At 42.3% G+C, this 22706-nt stretch overlaps 1 protein-coding gene and 1 long non-coding RNA gene across 7 annotated transcripts in view; one reads left to right on the forward strand and one right to left on the reverse strand.

Moving 5' to 3' along the window:
• LOC148150012 (uncharacterized) overlaps positions 1-22706 on the forward strand; it is a 141663-nt gene that overhangs the window by 44727 nt on the left and 74230 nt on the right. The window lies entirely within an intron of this gene.
• LOC122550120 (actin-related protein 3B) overlaps positions 1-22706 on the reverse strand; it is a 182743-nt gene that overhangs the window by 10202 nt on the left and 149835 nt on the right. For all 5 annotated transcript variants that reach the window (XR_006311742.2, XM_043690732.2, XM_043690731.2 and 2 more), the window contains 2 exons: positions 9685-9810; positions 6154-6237 (listed from right to left, as the gene is read on the reverse strand). Coding sequence is in view for 4 of the 5 variants with exons in the window: in XM_043690732.2 (XP_043546667.1) it covers positions 6154-6237; positions 9685-9810 (210 nt within the window). In the remaining variant the exon portion in view is untranslated. The remainder of the gene's footprint in view (positions 1-6153; positions 6238-9684; positions 9811-22706) is intronic.

A 22706-nucleotide genomic window follows, 5' to 3' on the forward strand; every position in this document is an offset into this window, starting at 1 on the left:
GGGAGGGTGGCAGCAAACAAGAAGCTATAGGCTGGTTAGCCTGAAATCGGTTATTGATAAGAATTTAGAATCCATTGAGGCTATGCCTGTCAAATCTGCTAGACTTTTCTGAGACAGTAATGAGACAGTTACTTGCTCAACAACAAAGGAGAGCTAGTGGACATGATCAATTTGGACTTAAAGAAAGCTTTTGACATGGTGCCACATAGGATGCAGCTAACTAACATAAGAGGCCATGGTGTTAGAGGCAAGGTGTTGGCATGGATAGAGGATTAACTGACTGACAGAAGGCAGAACATGGGGATAAAGGGGTCTTTTCCAGGTTGGCAGTCGGTGACCACTGGAGTTCTGCAGGGGTCAGTGTTGGGACAACAACTATTCACACTATTCATCAATGATCTGGATAAAGGGACTGAGGGCATTGTTGCTACATTTGCAGATGTCACAAAGATAGGTGGATGGTCAGGTTGTGGTGAGGAGCAGGGAGGCTACGGAAGGACTTGAGCAAGCTAGGAAAGTGGGCAAAGATGTGTCAGATGGAAAACAATGTGAGAAAAATGTGAGGTTGTTCATTTTGGTAGGAAGAAAAGAGGCTAAAACTATGTACTGAATGGAGAAAGGCTTCGGAAATCTGATGCACAAAGAGAGTTGATGCAGAACTGGGCTGAGAAATGGCAGGTGAAGTTCAACCTGGATAAATGTGAAGTGATACATTTTGGAAGGTCAAACTTGAATGCTGAATATAGGATTAAAGACAGGGTTCTTGGCAATGTGGAGGAACAGAGGAATCTTGGTGTTCAAGTACATAGATCCCTCAAAGTTGCCACCCAAGTGGATAGAATTGTTAAGAAAGCATATGGTGTTTTGGCTTTCATTAACAGGGGGATCAAGTTTAAGAGCCGCGAGGTTTTGCTACAGCCCTACAAATCCCTGGTTGAGACCACACTTAGAATATTGTGCCCAGTTCTGGTCGCCCTACTATAGGAAAGATACAGAGGCTTTGGAGATGGTGCAAATAAGGTTTACCAGGATGCTGCCTGGACTGGAGGGCTTGCCTTATGAAGAGGGGTTGACTGAGCTCGGATTTTCTCTCTGGAGAGAAGGAGGAAGAGAGGTGACCTGATCAAGGTATATAAGATAATGAGAGGCATGGATAGAGTCAATAGCCAGAGACTTTTCCCTAGGGCAGGATTGACTGGCATGAGAGTTGTGAATGCATGGAATGCGCTGCCAGCGGTGGTGGTGGAAGCAGAGTCATTAGGGACATTTAAGTGACTGCTGGGCATGCACATGGATAGCAGTGAATTGAGGGGTGCGTAGGTTAAGTTATTTTATTTTACATTAGGATTAATTCTTGGCACACATCATGGGCCAAAGGGCCTGTTCTGTGTTGTACTTTTCTGTGTTCTATGTTCTATATGTTATATGAGTTGGGAGTTCCGGTTCAACATTCTCTTCATTTCAACATGCAGGTTCAATTCGCAGTTAGGAAGACAAAAAGCACGGTAGTTCAGTGGTTAGCACTGCTGCCTCACAGCACCAGGGACCTGTGGCTTCAATTCCAGCCTCTGTGTGGAGTTTGCACATTCTCCTCGTGTCTGCGGGGGTTTCCTCTGGGTGCTCTAATTTCCTCCCACAGTCCAAAGATGTGCAGGTTAGGTACATGGGTTTTGCTAAATTGCCCATAGTCTCCAGTGATATGTAAGAAAGGGAAATGTAGAGTTATGGGATAGGGTATGGGGGGGTGAGTCTTGGTGAGATGCTCTTCAGAGAGTTGGTGTGGACTTCTTGGACTGAATGGCCTGTTTCCACACTGTAGGGATTCTATTCTATTCTAAATACAATGTCAGCATTTATTTAAGGAGGGCTATAATATAACATCAGCAATGTACTGCTGAGGCTGTACAGGCTCTGGTCAGATGGGATTTGGAGTATTGTGGGGATCTTTGGGCCCTATAGCAAAGGAAGGATGTGCTGACCTTAGAGGGGTTTTTGAGAACGAACCCAGAGATGAAGGGTTTTTCATATGAGGAGCGTTAAGGATGCTGGGTCTGTATTCAATGGAGTTTAAAAGGATGAGGGCATCTGATTGAACTCACAGAACACCGAGATCTGGATAGAGTGGAAGAGGAGAGAATGTGTCCATTGGGAGACAAGACTAGAACCCAAGAGCACAGCCTCACAGTGTAGGGATGACCCTTTAGAACAGAGATGAAGAGAAATTTCTTCAGCCAGTGGGTGGATAATCTTTAGAACTAATTGCTGATTAGGTCTGTGGAGCTCAAGTCATTAAGCATTTTTAAGACAGAGATAGGTAAGTTCTTGATTGGTAAAAGGATCAAGAATTACAGGGATAAAGGAAGCCAATGGGGTTGAGAAACATATCACCCATGCTTGAATGGCAGAGCAGACTCGGTGAGCCTAACTAGCCTAATTCTGCTCCTGTATCTTATAATCTTACGAACAGGAGTAAATGAAATGAATGTTGGTCATCTGGATGGGGAAAATCATAGTTAATTATTGATGATAAAGATATGATGGATGTAATGAGTAAATGTTTTGCTTTGGACCTTCATGATAGAGCTGAAAAATGTGTTGCTGGAAAAGCACAGCAGGTCAGGCAGCATCCAAGGAGCAGGTGAGGGTGATAGGCCGGTGAGTGGGTGGGGGCGGAGAGGTAGGGAAGAAGATTGCAGGTTAGGAAGGTGGTGCTGAGTCCGAGGGTTGGGACTGAGATAAGGTGGTGGGAGGGGAAATGAGGGAGCTGGAGAAATCTGCATTCATCCCTTGTGGTTGGAGGGTTCCTAGGTGGAAGGGAGGCGCTCTTCCTCCAGGCGTCGTGTTGCCATGGTCTGGCAATGGAGGAGGCCAAGGACCTGCATGTCCTTGGCGGAGTGGGAGGGGGAGTTAAAGTGTTCCGCCACGGGGCGGTTGGGTTGGTTGGTGCGAGTGTCCCAGAGGTGTTCTCTGAAACGATCCGCAAGTAGGCGATCTGTCTCCCCAATGTAGAGGAGGCCACATTGGGTGCAGCGGATGCAGTAAATGATGTGTGTGGAGGTGCAAGTGAATTTGTGACGGATATGGAAGGGTCCCTTGGGGCCTTGGAGGGAAGTGAGGGGGGAGGTGTGGGCACAAGTTTTGCATTTCTTGCGGTTGCAGGGGAAGGTGCCGGGAGTGGAGGCTAGGTTGTTGGGGGTTGTGGACCTGACAAGGGAGTCGCGAAGGGAGTGGTCTTTCCGGACTGCTGGGAGGGGAGGGGAGGGAAATATATCCTTGGTGGTGGGGTCTGTTTGGAGGTGGCGGAAATGACGGAGGATGATACGATGTATCTGGAGGTTGGTGGGGTGATAGGTGAGGACCAATGGGGTTCTGTCCTGGTGGCGATTGGAGGGGCGGGGTTCAAGGACAGAGGAGTAGGAAGTGGAGGAGATTCGGTGGAGAGCATCGTCAACCACGTCTGAGGGGAAATTGCTGTCTTTGAAGAAGGAGGCCATCTGGGTTGTTCGATATTGGAATTGGTCTCCAGCCTCTGCAGTCCTCACTTTCTCCACCTTCATGATAGAGACTACAAAAACATCCCAGTAATACCTGTATATGTAGAGGTTAAAGGAAGAATGGAGATTGGTGAAATTACAATCACTAGGGAAGCAGTGCAGAGCACACTGATGGAACTATGGGTTGATAAGTCTCTGGGTCCTGATGGACTTTATCTTACCATCTCAAAAGAGGTAGCTAATACAGGTGGCATGATGGCTCAGTGGTAAGCACTGTTGCCTCATAGCACCAGGGACCCAGGCTCAATTCCAGCCTTGGGTGACTGTGTGTGCAGGTTGCACTTTCTCCCTCCATCTGTGTGGATTTCCTCCCACACTCAAACGATATATTAGTTTACATTTGCCATGGTAAATGTGATGTTATAGGGTCTGGGTGAGATGGCCTTTGGAGGGTCAGTGCAGATTCAATGGGCCTCTTTTCGCACTGTAGGGAATCTACATGTGTTTCATTCATTTTCCTAAATTCTGGTAAATTTACATTAAATTGGAAAATAGCAAATATAATCCCTCCATTCAAGAAGGGAGGCACTAAAAAGGAAACTGTAGGCTAGTTAGCTTGATGTCTGTCATAAGGAAGTTGTTAAAATAAATCACTAAGGAAGTTATAACTGGAACTTTGAAAAACGCAAGGTAATTAGGAAGAATCAGCATGGTTTAGTGAAAGGGAAATTGTGCTTAACTAATTTATTGGAATTCTTTGAAGGAATAACAAAGGGTGCGAATAAAAGGGAGTCAGTTGATATAACATATTTGCATTTCCAGAAGCATTTGACAAGGTTCTACATAAAATGTTATTGTGCAAAAGAGGAGCTCAAAGTAATGGGAGTAACATACTAGCATAAATAGAATTTTGGTTGGCTGGCAGAAAACAGTGTGAGTCTTTTTCAGATTGGCAGCATGAGCCAAGTGGGGTCCTGCAGGGACCTGTGCTGTGTGATCAACTTCTTACAATTTATACTAATGACTTAGATGAGAGAATTGATGACTTGGTGGTTAAACTTTCAGATGATACAAAGATAAGGAGGAAAGTAAATTGTGAAAATTACAAAACAAGTTTGCAGACCAATTATAGATGAGTAAAGTGTTTGTGCAAAGATCTGGCACTTAGAAAATAATGAGAAACAGTGAAGTTCACTTTTGCAGAAAGAATAAAAAAGCAGAATACTAAATTGGAAAATGACTGTAGAATTACGAAGTGCAGAGGAATCTAGGTATTCATGTTTTGCAGAAGTCATGAAAGCTAATGGGATGCTAACTGTTGTTTTCAACATAAAATTAAGAATAATATGCTTCAGCTATACAGGGCATTGGTGAGACCACATCTTGGCTACTTGATTTGATCTTCTTATTACAGAAAGGATGTAAATGCACTGGAAGTGGCTCAGAGAAGGTTTACTCTCATGCGACTATCTGTGTGGAATTTGCACATTCTCCCCCTGTCTGCGTGGGTTTCCTCCGGGTGCTCTGGTTTCCTCCCACAGTCCAAAGACTGTGAATTGGCCATGCTAAATTGCCCGTTAGTGTTAGGTGCATTAGTCGGGGTGAATGTAGGGGAATGGGTCTGGGTGAGTTGCTCTTCAGAGGGCCAATGTGGACTTGTTGGGCCGAAGGGCCTGTTTCCACACTGTAGGGAATCTAATCTAATCGATACTTGAAGTGAATGGGTTATCTTACGAGGAAAATTTAGATAGGCTGGGTTTGTTCTCACTACATTTCAGATGAGTGAGTGATGATCTGATTGAATTGAAACAGAGTGACATCACAGAGTGGGTTCAATTCCCACACCAGCTGAGATTACCATGAAGGACCCTTCTTTTCAAAGAACAATATAGCACAGGAACAGGCCCTTCAGCCCTACAAGCTTGCGCTGACACATTTTGCCTTCCATACTAAAACTGTCTTCTCTTACAGGATTTTTATTCCTCTATTCGCTTCCTATTCATATATTTATTCAGGTGGTTCTTGAATGCTGCTATTGTATCTGCTATTGCGCTATTTTCAACCTCTCCCTCACCTGAGGTGTGGTGACCCTCAAGTTAAACCACCAGCAATCATCTCTCTCTCTCTAATGAGAGAACAGCCTATGGTCTGGTGGTGGGGCTATGGTGACATTACTATAGGATCCTGAACGGTCCTGAGAAGTGGATGCAGGAAGGATGTTTCTTCTTGTGGGACAGTCCAGAGTTAGGGAGCACAGAATTAAAATTAGGGATTGCCGTTTTATTAGAGAGAGGAGGGAATTTTTCATTCCTGTCAAATAGTCGAGCAACTTGGAACTCACTGCCCTCTGTCACTGATAATTTTTAAGGCAGGTGTAGATAGATTCTTGTCAGGCAAGGTTAGTGCAGATGGATGGGAATGTGGAATTAAAACACACAGGTAAATCATGATCAAATTGAATGGCAGAGCAAACTTGAAGGGATGAATGCTCCTATTTGAACATGGACTGCAGCAGTTCAAGGAGGCAGCTCACCACTACCTTTTCAAGGGCAGTTGGGAATGGGCAATACGTTCTGACCAACCAGTGACATCTATCTCCCAGGACTGAATAAAGTAAATATTTCTATGTTTGTGTGCATGTATGTTTAAGTTCACTTACTGTTGATGCAAGCATGGAGCCGCCGAACCAAACTGCATATCGCTGCATATGGTGGGTTATCACCTGGACCTCAATTGGTTTAGGCTTATTGAAATAATGAAAATTAATTATCAGCCTTTAAAACCAATCTGAATCAATTACAAAGTTTCACAGTCATTCTTATATCGTAACAGGAATACGAAATTGATAATCACGCCTTTTGAACTTCTATCTCACAACTTGTTAGCTTAATCTATACAAGTAAATTCTGAAAAATAAAATGATTGGGGTAACTTGTTTGTAAATTTTTTAACCTCACTCTATCATTATAACAATACAATCTCAGGATATGATAGAATTATTTTAAAATCGGAATGATTGGGACAGGGCACGCAAGAAGCAGATAGTTTCTAGTACTTCAGATCTTAACAATGAGGAATCCATGGATCAGTTATTCCCAAACATTTTCTTTCTGTGACTCCATTTGAAAGCTTGAAAATTGCCATAACCCCTCTATTGGACCTGTGAGCTCAGGCGAGATTGATTTAACAGAGGTCAGCATAACAGTCCTATACAGCAGGCCATGGGAAGAACCTATGAGAGTGGAAGCTGGGAAACCTATGAGGGTGTCAGTGGAGAGGGGTGGGGGATGGCAATGTGCTACAGCAGGAACACAGCTTTTGGAGTCCCAACCCAAACTTTGGGTAGCACCAGGATTCAAGGTTAAAACTAAGATAGGATGATAAGTTTCTCTATATAGCTGGCAAGCTGCAGATTATAGTTTGAGAGTTTACAGTTGAGGTAGAAACTAGGTCATTGTTCTTGATTAGATTACCTAAATGGATGAAGTAAAAAGGAAATAAAAGGATGTGGGAACAGATGGTTAGAACTATCGGCTCAAGCAGAAGTTAAATGCTGATACAAGGCGTTGGGACAGAATGGCCTGTAGTTTGTGTGTTTGGACATCTGTAGTGAAACGAAACTGAAAATGCTAAATAGCATAGTAAAAATTAATCACGTTTTCATCACAGCCTATTTGTCTCTACCTACTTTACTTGAGTGATGTTTCCTAAAATGAAATACCTTAAGGAAAAGAACGAATCTGAGGAACACATAAACTAGAATTTTAAGTTTTCTTTTAGAAATAACCTCTCAGTTCTTAAGGCAAACCTTTTCAAATCAATAATGCAGACTCTAAGATAAATCCTACAAAAGTTCATATTTATATCTCAAAACTAAAGGTATTGGTTGAAGTGCATCAATAGACAGGATTTGGAGATGCCATTGTTGGACTGTTGGTGTTGGATGGTGTTGGACATAGACAGGAACTGTTTAACAACAACACATCTCTATTCATGCCTATTTTAACCTCTGTACTCTGTCATCCCCATGGTGACAGGGTGGACCTGCATAAATTGTCAAGAGTGGCATCCCTGGATTGTCAATTGCTACTGTCTTGGACTACCAGGTGCTTGGATTGTGGTTGCACTCTGGATGCTGTTAAATAGCTTTGTTCGTCACTCTCCCTGGATGTGATCTGATGTTCCTCAAGAATTCCAGGTTAAGTCCATCCATTGTTCCTGCTTTGGTTGCTGTCAGAATGTCATATACTTCCTGGTCTTTATAAGGGTTTGAGAATTCAGAATGAACAAATAACAAAGAACAGTACAATTTAGGAACAGGTCCTTCAGCCCACTAATCCAGCACAACATAAGATGCCTTTCTGAACAAAAAGCCTTTTGTCCGTATATGGTCTATTTCCTGCCTATTCATGTATCTGTCAAGATGCCTTTTAAATGTTGCTATTGTATCTCCTTCTACCACCTCCTCTGGCAGTACATTCTAGACACTTGCCACCCTCTGTATAAAAAAAATTTATCTCTCACATCTCCATTAAAACTCCCCCTTTTACCTTAAACTTATATCCCCTAGTAATAGACATGTCTACCCTGGGGAAAATAAACTCCAACTATCCATGAGGGTCATTTGTAAATTTTGATTTCATCATTTTGTAAACTTCTATCAGGTCTTCCCTCAGCCTCTGAAAACTAACATGTTTGTCTAATCTCTCCTCATAAGTGATACCCTCCAAACCAGGCAATATCCGAGATTGATAGATTCTTGTTGTCTAGAGGAATTAAGGGCTACGGGGGAAACGCTGGTAAGTGGAGCTGAAATGCGCATCAGCCATGATTGAATGGCGGAGTGGACTCGATGGGCCGAATGGCCTTACTTCCACTCCTATGTCTTATGGTCTTATGGTCTTATCCTAATAATCCTTTCCTGTATCCTCTTCAAAGTCTCCATATCTTTCTGATAGCATGGCGACCAGAATTGTACACAGTTTTCCAAATGTGGCCTAATTAAAGTTCAATACAACTGCAACATAACTTGCCAAGTTTTATACTCTATGCCCAACTGACGAAGACAAGCATATGGTGTCTTGACCACCTTATCTACTTGCCTTGCCACTTTCAGGGAACTGCGAAGCTTTTCTATAAGTAACTTAAAACTTACAGGATTACAGTCATTGTTCCCGAAATGCTCCCCCACTGAAATTTCTATCACTTTGTCGGGCTCATTCTCCAATACCAGGTCAAGTAACCCCTTTCCTTGTTGGATTATTTATATATTGGTTCGAGAAATCCTCCTGGATGCACATGACAAATTCTCCCCCAAAAAAGCCCCTGGGACTAATGGAAGCCCAGTTAATAGAGGGGAAGTTAAAATCACCCACCATAACAGTCCTGTTGATTTAACATTTATCCATAATCTGCTCACATATCAGTTCCTGTATCTCCTGCTGGCTATTAGGAGGCTTGTCATACAATCCTATCAAGTGATTACACTCTTCCCATTCCTGAGGTCTATCCATATGGCCTCGCTGGATGAGTCATCCAAGATATCCTCCAGAATGCTCTGGAACAGATTTTGAAGAACTGCATCAGTGCTGTGTTACTTCTTGACAGTTTGATATTGTTGATTTTGTTAGGAGCTGTACAGTGGCAAAGATAATAGCTATAACTAGGCTAGGGAAGCCATCTGATGACCCAGACAGCTGCCCCCCTCCATCACTGAACTTTCAATAATAATCAACAACAGAGAGCATTGGACCTAAAAAAGAAACGCTCGCTGAAATCTGTAGTCATAGGTCCCAGGTTTCACCCTTACAGGGAAAATCTGCACAATCTACAATTGCTTGAGGATAGTTTGGGGAGATGTAGTCACTTGGTCCACAAGTGGAACATGAGGAGCTGCTCAAATTGTGGTTGCATCCATTCAAGTTAGGTCATCACACATACATTGAACACCTACCCTAAGAGACCCTTTCTCATGGCTACACAACCATTCACCCTGTATCAGCTGTAGTTGTTGATTTTTAACCTCAATATCTAACTATAACTGCTTTCCCAGTTATATGACTGAAAATAAAACCAGGCCTTCAAAAAGGAAGGGGTTAAATTCATTTCTGAAAAAGAACGTCATTGATAGTTGGCTTTTCTAAATCATCTAAATTTAAAAGAAACATAATAAGAGGAGACAATAATGTACCTTTATTCGACCAGCGCTAAGCTGTTCACTAATTTTCAATCTTGCATCCACTACTCTTTTCAGATCTCGCTGTAAACGACGCCCAAAATCCCGAAACATTGTTGAACCTCCAGAAAGAACAATGTTCTATAAACGAGATTTAATTTTGACAAAATAAGGATTTGCCTTTACATGCTGCATGTCCAATGGCTTTTCAAAAGTCCTCAAATGTATCTATGCATGTCGAGAAAACATAGTCAACAAATGGGATTTTTTAAAATTTAGACATTCCTAACAATAGTCTAGAAGTCATAAATGATAAAACTACTGGCAGCAGTCAACTGAGGGGTTTACCAACAGTACAGCAGTGCCACCTAGCTCTTGGACTACAAATCCAAAACAGTAGGTACAGGAAATAATTTATGTAAAAGTCTTTGTTGAAGAATAAGTTCTTTATTAGGGAGTATTTAGGGAGTCTGCTTCTGCTTTAAGTCAAACTGCTTTATAAAAGAATTTTTGCAAAGTTGTTTTTTCTAGAAAACAGAAGGCTGATAGGTAAGCTGCAAGAAGAAGACGCTGCATCGACCCTATTGATAAGTTTCAAAGATAACTTTTTGCTTCATGGGAGAGTTCATACTACAGTTAATGATATAAGATATCCACTAATAAAATCTAGGAAGAACTTCAGGAAATGTGGACCTCACCATCTTAAGGTGCATCTGGGGCAAATAGCATAGACGTATTTAAGGAAAGGTTAGGCAAGAAGCTGGAGACAGAAAATAATAAATGGCCACGTTGATAAGGTTAAAAGTAGTGTGGGATGTGGGTGGGTGGCTGGTGGCGGAGTGTGCTTGTAAGAAACTAAACACAAGCATAAACCAGTTGGGCCTAATGATCTACTCTGTAATATAAATTCTGATCCAGTGACTTTACATAGATGTGCAGAATAGAGGTTTACTTCAGGAATACAATCTCAAATACTACTATCAGTTTAATTACAACATGATTCTTTGTAAAACAAACTCAATTAAAATCCATTTAGGCAGCTAGCAGTAATCAGAGTGCACCTATGTTTTAAACAAGAGATATATGTTTTGAGCCTTGGGGACTGCCTGCATGTTTCCCTCTGTGGGAAAAAAAGAGAAGTCTTCTCCATTTCAAAATAACCCCACGGAGGCCATTATCCCATCGCTGAGTCACCCTTCATTTACATGTATAAAGTCCTTGACTAGGCCAGACCACTCAAAACATTCTTAAGCAAGCAGCCCAGACCATAACTTTGCAATTTGTTTCAGTAAGTGTACAGTGAAGGTTATTTGAAGTACGTTAGCTAGGTTGACAACCAGGTTTTAAAACAGACAAAAATTTATTCACAAAATTATACAATTAAACACAAAGAACAGAATAAAGAACCTCTACAGAGCTCAGTCTATCCAAACTAGACTCAGTTATGCTGTTCTGAATATATACAACAGTCCCAGTTAGCAAATCCCCTTAAACACAGTAAAAATGAAACAAATGCTTACAGGTCCAAGTTAGAAGGACAGAAGGAGAGAGAGTTTACCAGCCTTTCTTCACACAGTCCACTGCTGAACTCCCTAACTCAAACTTCAGTTTCTCGGACTGACCAATCCCCTTTCTTAATACAGATCACTTCTAAAACATGATCACTTTGGTCTGAAGTCTTATCTGTTTACATATAAACTGAAGGCCCTCAATAAACTCTTTCATCTCTGTACCAAACCAGTCTAATCAGAGCTGAGTGGTTTATGACCCCTCTGAAAAAAACTAGGGACACATTATCTTGAGAAAAGGAACAGCTTTTAGGAAAAGGACCAATTTTGTAACACCTCCCCCCACCCTTAAAAAAAGATGAACCATCAATATCAAAAGATGGTTTCATTTTTAAAACCCTTCAAAAACAAACTGGTTAGTAATCTAAAACACACATAAACACTGTACTAACTATACACATGCAAACATGCACAACCACATGCAAATACAGGCCATGGTACACCCGTCACCGAATGCCTCCGTATCTCATTCAAGTCTTGATAATGGATCGGCAATCACATTTGTGCGACCTGCCACATGCACAAATGTCAAATTAAATGGTTGCAGCAACAAGCTCCATCTAAAAAGTCTCTGATAAAGCTATGTCAGCTTCCTTATCTGCGCCTTTTGAACTAGCCTGCTTCAGCTTGTGCCATGGATAAACGCCCTGCATTTCTTCAGTTGCTTGAGTCTCCACTGACCTTCCAACTAGAGTAGGCAGCGCGCCTACCAGTGAATCAGCTATATCATTTGCAAGGACAAATTGTATTCCTGGAACTGAGAGTTTGTCCAGTACTCCTACAATAAATTATCCACTTTACTTTGAACACTTTAGCCTCATTTTACATAATTGAGTGCTTTTTGTCTTACCATGGGTTTCTGTTACCAGTACCTTTTCTGGCAATAGTCCTTCAGGAATAATATCTCCTCATCCTTCAGCATCACAGATTGAGAGGATCCTGTGTCCCTTAATATTATAACACCTTTACCTGTTACTCCTGGCCTATGTGAATAAATTTAACCCTTGCATGTACTTTTTTTAGCAGATCGGGCACTTCCTCCTTAATCAACCTCTTTCTAGCTTCCATTGGGCTTTCTGTTACCATGCCAACAAAACATCCAGCTTGTCCTATTTTCATTCATCTGGCTTTCTCCTAGCCCACCAACACTGTGATTTCGTGTGGCCCACTTTATTACAATGAAAACACCAGAGCTTTTTAACTTCTTTGTCCCCCTCAAGGGTTTCTTTTTTACCCTGTGGTAAGTTATCCTTATGATCTTCACTGAGATCTACTTCTCCCTTTCCATGTGAGGGTTTCTCTTTGCCCCTATTTCTATCCCTCAAGGACTGAAATTGATTCTGGAAGCCAAACCATGTTTTATGGACCAGCCCATTATCATCAGTCACATCAGCTGCTTAACTTTGCCACTTTAACTCTCTGCTCTTCCATATGAGATTGCACTACTTCCTCGCGAAGGTTACCTTCAGTCTTTATCTCCGGCCTTTTAATCTGACTTCCCTTTTTACGAGTCAGTTTCCAAAGTTCAAACTCTCTCTCTTTTTCTTTCCCTTCTGCTAAAACCCTCCGTTCTTTTTTCTTTTTCTTCTGCTTTTAACCGGAACTCAAACTGTTTCATTTTTGCTACCCTTTCCTTATCTCTCACCTCTAACTCAAGTTTGCAATTGAATTTTTGCCATCTCTATAGATTTTGATGGTATTTCCAGCTGGTTTAAATGCTGACCTACTACTGTAATTATCTCTCCTCTCTTCACAGAAGGAGGCAGCTCCAATCCCAGCTTGTCTGCTAATTCCTGCAGCTTGGTCTTATTCAGCTTTTGCAAACTTCCAAAGTCACCAAATCCACTTCCAGAAAACTTTTGGTGACTGGAAGAATCATTACTATCCCAAACTTACTACCCAACCAAACCAACACCCGAAATAAAGACACTAGCAACTAACACTTGCTGCTTAAAATCCTGCAAAGAGCCCTCAATCTGCTATGGACAAGGCAAGACCACTCAAAACGTTCTTAAGCGGGCAGCCCAGATCATAACTTTGCAATTTGTTTTGGTAAATGTACAGTGAAGGTTACCTGGAGTAAATTAGCTAGGTTGACTACCAGGTTTTAAAACAGACAAAACTTTATTCACAAAATTACACAATGAAACACAAAGAACAGAATAAAGAACCTATACAGAGCTCAGTCTGTCCAAACTAGACTTAGTTATGCTGTTCTGAATATATACAACAGTCCCAATAAGCAAACTCCCTTAAACACAATAAAAATGAAAAAAAGCTTACAGGTCAAGGTTAGAAGAGCAGAAGGAGAGAGTTTAGCAGCCTTTCTTTACACAATACACTGCTGAACTCCCTAACTCAAACTTCAGTTTCTAGGACTGACCACCCCCCCCCCCCCCCTTTCATTATACAGATCACTTCTAAAACATGATCACTTTGATCTGAAGTCTCATCTGTTTACATATAAACAGAAGGCCTCTCAATAAACTCTTTCATCTCTGTACCAAATCAGTCTAATCAGAGCCTGAGGGGTTTATGACTCGTCTGAACAAACAAAGGTCAAATTCCTTGAGAAAAGGAACAGATTTTAGAAAAAGGAACAGCTTTGTGACACTCTGGCAAGCCTCATCAGAAACAGCACCAGAGTGTCAGAGTCTCTGACACTCCTCTTTTTCTCTGTCAGCCAGGGTTCCCTCACTATACCAAATTAACACTTCCAATCAGGGAACTCATATTCAAATGAGGTCCAGTTGGCTGACCTTGTTATGATTACTACATTCCCTCCTCCTCTGAGTCCAAAGACATAGGCCAGTCCTTTTTCTTGGAAAGCCTCCTGGGACATTTTAGCACTAGACCAGGTTCCTCCAACTTGATTTCCGATATGGGTGGTGTGTAACGGACGGGAGCTCACCTCTTGCACCAAAATTGCCTCAGCCTGGCAATCTTTCCAACTGCACCAAGAAGCAAAGCACCTTTTGCTCCCGCACCGTTGAAAGTTCACAACTTGCATATGGTCCACATACTTGCTCAGGACCATTGCACCGACCCAAAATTTATACATCACTGGTCCTGACCTTATGTCAGCTATGAGGAGAAAGTGAGGTCTGCAGGTGCTGGAGATCAGAGCTGAAAATGTGTTGCTGGAAAAGGGCAGCAGGTCAGGCAGCATCCAAGGAACAGGAGATTCCTGAAGAAGGGCTTATGCCCGAAACGTCGATTCTCCTGTTCCTTGGATGCTGCCTGACCTGCTGCGCTTTTCCAGCAACACATTTTCAGCTTATGTCAGCTATGCATCTTACACATGCAGGGCCATTGCCATGGTTCTTACACCAAACGTCATCTCTGTAATAAACTAGCACTCTCACTTGACAGAGTCTTGGGTCTGGCTCTGGCATTCGGAATGCCATATCACCCTCACCCCCAGGTTCAGGAAGATCAGATTTAACTTGGTATGGACTCTTCTATCCATTAGCAACTCTGCCAGTGCTATCCCTGTAGTTGCCTGTGGGATGGTCCTATAATCAAATAAAAATCAGAACAACTTTGTATGAAGTAAAGCTGCAGGCTATTTCTTCAAGCCTGCCTTCTAAGTTTGGACTGCCTCTTCTGCCAGAGCATTGGATGATGGATAGTATGGTGCTGCCGAATCCCATTCAACTCTAGGAAATAGCCAAATTCCCAGCTGGTAAATGATGGACCATTACCTGTGACCAACACGACCGGGACCCTGTGTATTGAAGAAAATGAATGCAACTTTTCTATTCTAGTCCCCGTATTTGACGAATGGATTCTAAGCATGTCCAACCATTTTGAGTAGACATCTACAATGACTACGAACATTGAGCCCATGAAAGGACCTGTATAGTCAATGTGTAACCATGTCCAAATTTATCCAGCCATTCATACGAATGTGGGGGAGCTGGTGGCAGTAATTTTTGTCCTTGGTGACACTCTGGGTACTGCCCCAACAATGCAGTTATGTCAGCATCCAAGCCAGTTCACCAGATGTAACTTCTTGCCAACATCTTCACCTTACGACCCCTGGGTGACCCTGGTAGAGTTTAGCCAATATCTAGCAGTGACCTTGGCTCAGGACAATCACTCTTGCTACATGTAACAAAATGCCATCCTCTACTGTAAGCAGTTCTCTTCAGGTCTAAAAAGGTTTCAATTCTGGTTGTGACGGCACTTTGATATCCACCATCACCACCAGCTGTTCTAGTTTTGCCAGGACCAGTTCTTTCTGTGTCCAAATGCTAATATTGTCAACTGTGACTGCAAGTTACTGAAAATTTAAAACCATTACAGACTCTTCCATTGATGATACCACCAGTGGTGTATCTAAAACTGAGAGACACCTGAATGCATCTATATCGCTACTTGGTCTCCTGTATGGGTGTTCTGATTTGTAATTATAGGCACTTAGTATTAGAGCCTGAATCTGTGAGTGGTACTGCCTTGCCCTTTTTAAAAAGATCAAGTAGGGGTTTGCGGTCTGTTATTATCTCAAATTTCCATCCAAAAAGGTATTGGTGGAACTTCCTGACTCCATACAAATTGGGCATTCCTCTCCACTGGGCCACCTATGAGCTAATACCATCCCAATGCCATATGGAGAGGTATCGCATGTCAATACCTGAACTTGTTTGGAATCATAGTGTGCCAATATGTTAGAGGATGATAATTGTTTCTTCACTTCACTGAAAGCTTTGGATTGGCTACGAGATCATTTCCAAGGCTGACCTTTTTTTAGGTTGATGCAAAGGTGCCAGGATGGAGGCCAGGTTATGTAGGAACTTTCCATGATATTTTACTAGCCCAAGAAAGACTTAAGCTCCTGCATAGATGTGGGAGCTGGGGCACCTTTGATACCCCCCACTGTAACTTCCAATGGGTGTAACCCAATCTTGTCAACTCTGTAGCCCAAGTAGGTCACTTGGCGTACCTGGAACACACATTTTTCCATTCTAAGGCATATGCCTACCTCAGAGAAATGTCTGAGGTCTATGTCCAAGTTCTCTAAAGTTTCATTGCTGTTCTTCCCTGTTATTAACACATCATCTAAATAAATGGTGACCTAAGGTGGACGTTGCATAACGTTCTCCATCATCCACTGAAAAATTGAACAGATTGATGATACCCCAAATGGCAGACTCATATATTGGTATAAACCCTTATGGGTATTAATTGCAATATACTTCTGGGAATTCTTGTCTAAACACAATTGCAATTAAGCATGGCACATGTCAAGCTTCAGGAAGGACAGCTTTGCATATAAATCCTCTATCAGAGCAGTTGTGCACTTATCCAGCTGTGAAAAGTTGTTTGCTGTTTGTTTAAAATTCCCACAAAGATGAACCACCTATCAGGCTTCAAAATCGGTACAACTAGTGCTGTTCATTCCGCAAACTGGACTGGTTTAATAATTCCTTCACTTTCCAGCCTTCTGATGTCTACCCCTACTTTTGCCAATAAGGCAAATGGCACTAGGCGGGCCTTGTAAACTCGTGGAGTTGCTTCCTGGTCAACATGCAAGGTGGTTTTGGCTCCTCTGAAAGTTCCTAGACGTTCTTGGAAGACTTCTAGGTATTTCATTATGACTTCACTCAAGCAGCCATTTTCTAATTGAAAAATGTTGAACCAATCTCGGTGAATTTCTCTCAAACAATTTTGCCTCATCAAGCTTGGGCCTAAGTCTTTTACTACAATCACTGTAACTGAACCAGCTACTTTTTATAAGAGAGTGAAATCTAAGTTGAATTCTTAACGTGTAATGGTTCCCCGATATCGGTTCTCAGTCGAGCCAAGATCTTGCGGAAACTTAAGTGTTGGAGTCCAGAACAAATTTTGTTAAAAACTGGTTCTGTGATATCTGATATGGCTGTGCCGGTATCAACCTCCATTAGAACTGGATGACCATTTAACCAGATATCTATTTTGATTGGTTCTGATTTGGATATTGTTAAACAATTTAACTGCCCCAACCCAGATGTAGGTAGACGTTCCAGGGTATGCAGTCTCCTGGATACCAGCTTAGTAGTTATCTTAATCAAGTTAGGTCTAATAGGACTGTTTTGCTATCTCAAAACCGCACATCAGCAGCAACTACGATGGCTTGCTGGTCTGGATCTTGAAGAAAATTTTAATCGTTTGGTCAAGGTTTGGCTATATTTTGGGGTTTTGCTGTGGGCTGACCCAAAGTCTCTCCAATCAGGATGCGTGCTGAATGAGGCTAAGCAATTTCCTGCATTCAAGTGATGTTCCTCAAATTCAACCAGACTGGCAAGGGTGTCCACTTCCATTGGAATACTCTACTCTCATATGCTCCACTTGCCACATTTTCCAATGACACAGCCAATTGTACTGCCAATTTGATGTCCAGTTGGACTTCAGTTGGTAGGCACTTTTGGATGGTTACATTATTCCCATTCATGTTACCATTGAAGTAACTCCACACAGGCAGGTATTCCATCACCAAGTCACTCTTTATTTACGCACGCATAATACTTGACACTGGTCTCGCTTCCTCAGAACCTGTCTTGGAGTGAACAGAACCTCTGACACTCCTGTTTATATCTGTCAGCCAGGGCTCCCTGGTTGAACCAAGATAACACCCCCAGTCAGGGAACTCCAGCTGGCTGACTTCCTTATAATCGCTATATGTTTCACTCTCCATAGGTGGGTCCAGATCTGCTGAGTATTTCCAGCACTTTATTTTTATTTCACAAAAGAACAATTAATATTCTAAATTGTAGTTTCAGTAACGAAAAGATTGTGGAAAGTAAAGAACTTATTACAATGTTTTATAAACATCATTCAGATACCTGGATAAAATGAAATTCAATCAAAGGGCCTGCAGAATAGTTAGCTGGGAAAATTAAATATGGGTCAGTGTGACAGAACATAGTTTGAGAGGTTAAGGAAAAAGGAAGGAGAATATATATCCAGGAGAAAACTGTAAATGACGTGGATGACCAAAACCATTTAAGATGACATTATTCCCTGAAAATGCAATCTTATGATTTATGGTTTTGTCTATACCGATAAGTGTTTGGAATAAAGGAAATATGACTTTTCTTAATTCAGAGGTTGTGGGTGTTATTGGCTGAGCCCATCCCTACTTTCTCTTAAGAAGGTGGTGGTAAGTTGCTTTCTGAGTTAATAGACAATAGACAATAGACAATAGGTGCAGGAGTAGGCCATTCAGCCCTTCGAGCCTGCACTGCCATTCAATATGATCATGGCTGATCATTCCTAATCAGTATCCTGTTCCTGCCTTATCTCCATAACCCTTGATTCCACTATCTTTGAGAGCTCTATCCAACTCTTTCTTAAATGAATCCAGAGAGTGGGCCTCCACTGCCCTCTGGGGCAGAGCATTCCACACAGCCACCACTCTCTGGGTGAAGAAGTTTCTCCTGGGCTCTGTCCTAAATGGTCTACCCCGTATTTTTAAGCTGTGTCCTCTGGTTCGGCACTCACCCATCAGTGGAAATATGTTTCCTACTGCCAGAGTGTCCAATCCTTTCATAATCTTATACGTCTCAATCAGATCCCCTCTCAATCTTCTAAACTCAAGGGTATACAAGCCCAGTCGCTTCAGTCTTTCAGTGTAAGGTAATCCTGCCATTCCAGGAATTGACCTCGTGAACCTACGCTGCACTCCCTCAATAGCCAGAATGTATTTTCTCAAATTTGGAGACCAGAACTGCACACAGTACTCCAGGTGTGGTCTCACCAGGGCCCTGTACAGCTGCAGAAGAACCTCTTTGCTTCTATACTCAATTCCTCTTGTTATGAAGGCCAGCATGCTATTAGCCTTCTTCACTACCTGCTGTACCTGCATGCTTGCCTTCATTGACTGGTGTACAAGAACACCCAGATCTCTCTGTACTGCCCCTTTACATAAATTGATTCCATTGAGGTAGTAGCCTGCCTTTCTGTTCTTGCTACCAAAGTGGATAACCATACATTTATCCACATTAAACTGCATCTGCCATGCATCTGCCCACTCACCTAACTTGTCCAGGTCACCCTGTAATCTCCTAACATCCTCATCACTTTTCACCCTGCCACCCAGCTTTGTATCATCAGCAAATTTGCTAATGTTATTGCTGACACCATCTTCTATATCATTAGCATATATTGTAAAAAGCTGTGGTCCCAGCACGGATCCCTGCGGTACCCCACTGGTCACTGCCTGCCATTCCGAAATGGAGCCGTTTATCACTACCCTTTGTTTCCTATTAGCCAACCAATTTTCAATCCAATCTAGTACTTTGCCCCCAATACCATGCACCCTAATTTTACTCACTAACCTCCTGTGTGGGACTTTATCAAAAGCTTTCTGAAAGTCCAGGTACACTACATCTACTGGATTTCCCTCGTCCAACTTCATAGTTACATCCTCAAAAAATTCAAGAAGATTAGTCAAGCATGATTTCCCCTTCATAAATCCATACTGACTCTGTCCTATCCTGTTACTACTATTCAGATGTGCAGTAATTTCATCCTTTATAATAGACTCCAGCATCTTTCCCACCACTGAGGTCAGACTAACTGGTCTATAATTACCTGCTTTCTCTCGCCCACCTTTCTTAAAAAGTGGTATAACATTAGCCACCCTCCAATCCTCAGGAACCGACCCCGAATCTATTGAACTCGGAAAATAATCACCAACGCATCCACGATTTCCCGAGCCACCTCCTTCAGTACCCTGGGATGCAGACCATCAGGCCCCGGAGACTTATCAACCTTCAGACCTAACAGTCTCTCCAACACCAAATCCTGGCAAATATAAATTCCCTTAAGTTCAGGTCCTTCAGCCACTGTTACCTCAGGGAGATTGCTTGTGTCTTCCCAAGTGAACACAGATCTGAAGTACTCATTTAATTCCTCTGCCATTTCTTTGTTCCTAGTAATATATTCCCCTGTTTCTGTCTTCAAGGGCCCAATTTTTGTCCTAACCATTTTTTTGCCTTGCACATACCTAAAAAAGCTTTTACTACCCTCCTTAATATTCTTGGCCAGTTTACCTTCGTACCTCATTTTTCCTCTGCGTATTTCCTTCTTAGTAATCCTCTGTTGCTCTTTAAAAGCTTCCCAGTCCTCAGTTTTCCCACTTATCTTAGCTATGTTATACTTTTTCTCTTTTAACTTTATATGTTTCTTTACTTCCCTCGTCAGCCACGGCCACCCATGCCTCCTCCTGGGATCTTTCTTCCTTTTAGGAATGAACTGATCCTGCAACTTCTGCATTATACACAGAAATATCCGCCATTGTTCCTCCACGGTCATCCCCGCTAAGATATTGCACCATTGAACTTTGGCCAGCTCCTCCTCCTCCCTCATAGCTCCATAATTCCCTTCATTCAACAGAAGTACTGTCACTTCCGACTGTACCCTCTCCCTCTCAAATTGCAGATTGAAGCTTATTGTATTATGGTCACTACTTCCCAATGGCTCCTTCACTTCGAGGTCTCTGACCAATTCTGGTTCCTTACACAATACCAGATCCAGAATTGCCTTCTCCCTGGTCGGCTCCAGCACCAGCTGCTCTAAGAATCCATTTCTGAGGCACTCCACAAAGTCGCTTTCTTGTGGCCCAATACCATCCTGATTCTCCCAGTCTACCTGCATGTAAAAAACCCCATAACAACTGTAGTGACATCTTTGCGACAGGCCAATTTCAGCTCCTGATATAACTTACATCCGACATCCAGACTACTGTTTGGGGGCCTGCAGATGACTCCCAAGAGGGTCTTTTTACCCTTAGTATTTCGAAGCTCTATCCACACTGACTCTACATCTCCTGACTCTAGGTCCCCCCGCGCAAGGGACTGAATATCGTCCCTTACCAACAAGGCCACCCCACCCCCATCTGCCTTTCAGTCTGTCCTTACGATAACACGTGTATCCTTGAATATTCATTTCCCAGGCCCTGTCCACTTGAAGCCACGTCTCAGTTATCCCCACAATATTGTATCTGCGAATTTCCAAAAGAGCCTCAAGTTGTTGCAGTCCATTCGGTGGAGATACACCCACAATGATGTTTGGGAGGGAGTTCCAGGACATTGATGCAGCAACAGTGAAGGAACTGCAACATATTTCCAGGTCAATTTGGAGACTGTCCTGGATGGGAACTTGAAGGTGATGTGTTCCTGTGTATTTCCTGACCTTGGCTTTCCAGATGCAGCAATCATGAGTTTGAAAGGTGATGGCTGAGGAGCCTTGATGGATTTCTGCAGTGCAATCTACATGCTGCTGCTGCCGAGCATCAGTAATGGAGAGTCTGAAGTTTTGTGGACGTGATGCCAATCCATTGGGCTACTTTAGTCTGGGTGGTGTCAATCATATTGACTGTTGTTGGAGCTGCATTCATTGAGGCAAGTTGGAGTACTCCATCACACTCCTGACTTGTGCTTACATTGGAAAGGCTTTGGATGTAACAGGTCAGAGTTAGAGACTGTTGTGGGCACTTATGAAAAGGGCATTTTAGTCAACTACAGCATAGAATTCTAACTAATTGTGAGGAGAGGTGAACTACTATAACTATTTGCCATATCAAATAATGACTCATAAGATTCTAGAATCTTCCAATTGGTCATACAGCCTATTCTGCCATAATGTGGTTGTTGCATTCCTGTGTGACCTCATGTTATAGAAAATCATGCAGTAGAAATAATGGGGCCTTTCGGAAAAACAGGGTTGGGATCAGACCACCAATAACATTCGTAAAAATTGAAACAAAATACCATCCAAGATGGAGGACAGGAAAAATTTCTGGCTGTAAGAGATGCTCCTTTTTTTGAGGTATTTTAGGTGTTGGAGGTGATTTCCTCGAATTCTAGGAGCAGCAATTACTGTTTTATACGTTGTTGCATTGTTTTGGAACTTTGGAAAGAAAAGTCAAAACAACAGCAGTTTAAAAGGGAGAAGAGCAGACAGTGAGGACAGTGCAGGAGAGAGACAGAGAGAGAGAGAGAACCTGCACAGTTACCGCCTTTGCTGTTGAATTTGTGTATTGCTGGACATCGAAGTGCATCTGGGAAAATTAACAAACAGTGAAATTCACAACTAATCTTGGAGGAACCGTTGGGCGAAGTTCACAGCACAGAATCAGATAAGTTAATTGTTGTTATAAGCCTGTCCAAGAGAAAGGCTGCAGTAGTGAGTACAGTGGATTCTTTCTTGATTATATGTTTTTGGAGATAAGCCTCTTGATTAAACTTAAAATATAAGCCATAGCTATTAATTTAACCTGGGGTAGTGTTTGTAGAGGAATAAGACAGTGTTACTTTCTGGGTCTGTAGATTGTAAAGGGGCAAAAATGGCCTTTGCAGTGATATGTACTTCTTGTCAGATGTGGGAGTTTAAAGAGAGTTTAAGGGTTACTGCGGATTATATCTGCCATAAATGCTGTTGGATGCGAATCTTATCAGATCGAGTGAATCGGTTGGAGAGACAGTT

The sequence above is a fragment of the Chiloscyllium plagiosum genome, unplaced genomic scaffold, assembly GCF_037043375.1.
Source record: "Chiloscyllium plagiosum isolate Xiang-an unplaced genomic scaffold, Cpla_swu_hap1 HiC_scaffold_5, whole genome shotgun sequence".
NCBI classification, from domain to species: domain Eukaryota; kingdom Metazoa; phylum Chordata; class Chondrichthyes; order Orectolobiformes; family Hemiscylliidae; genus Chiloscyllium; species Chiloscyllium plagiosum.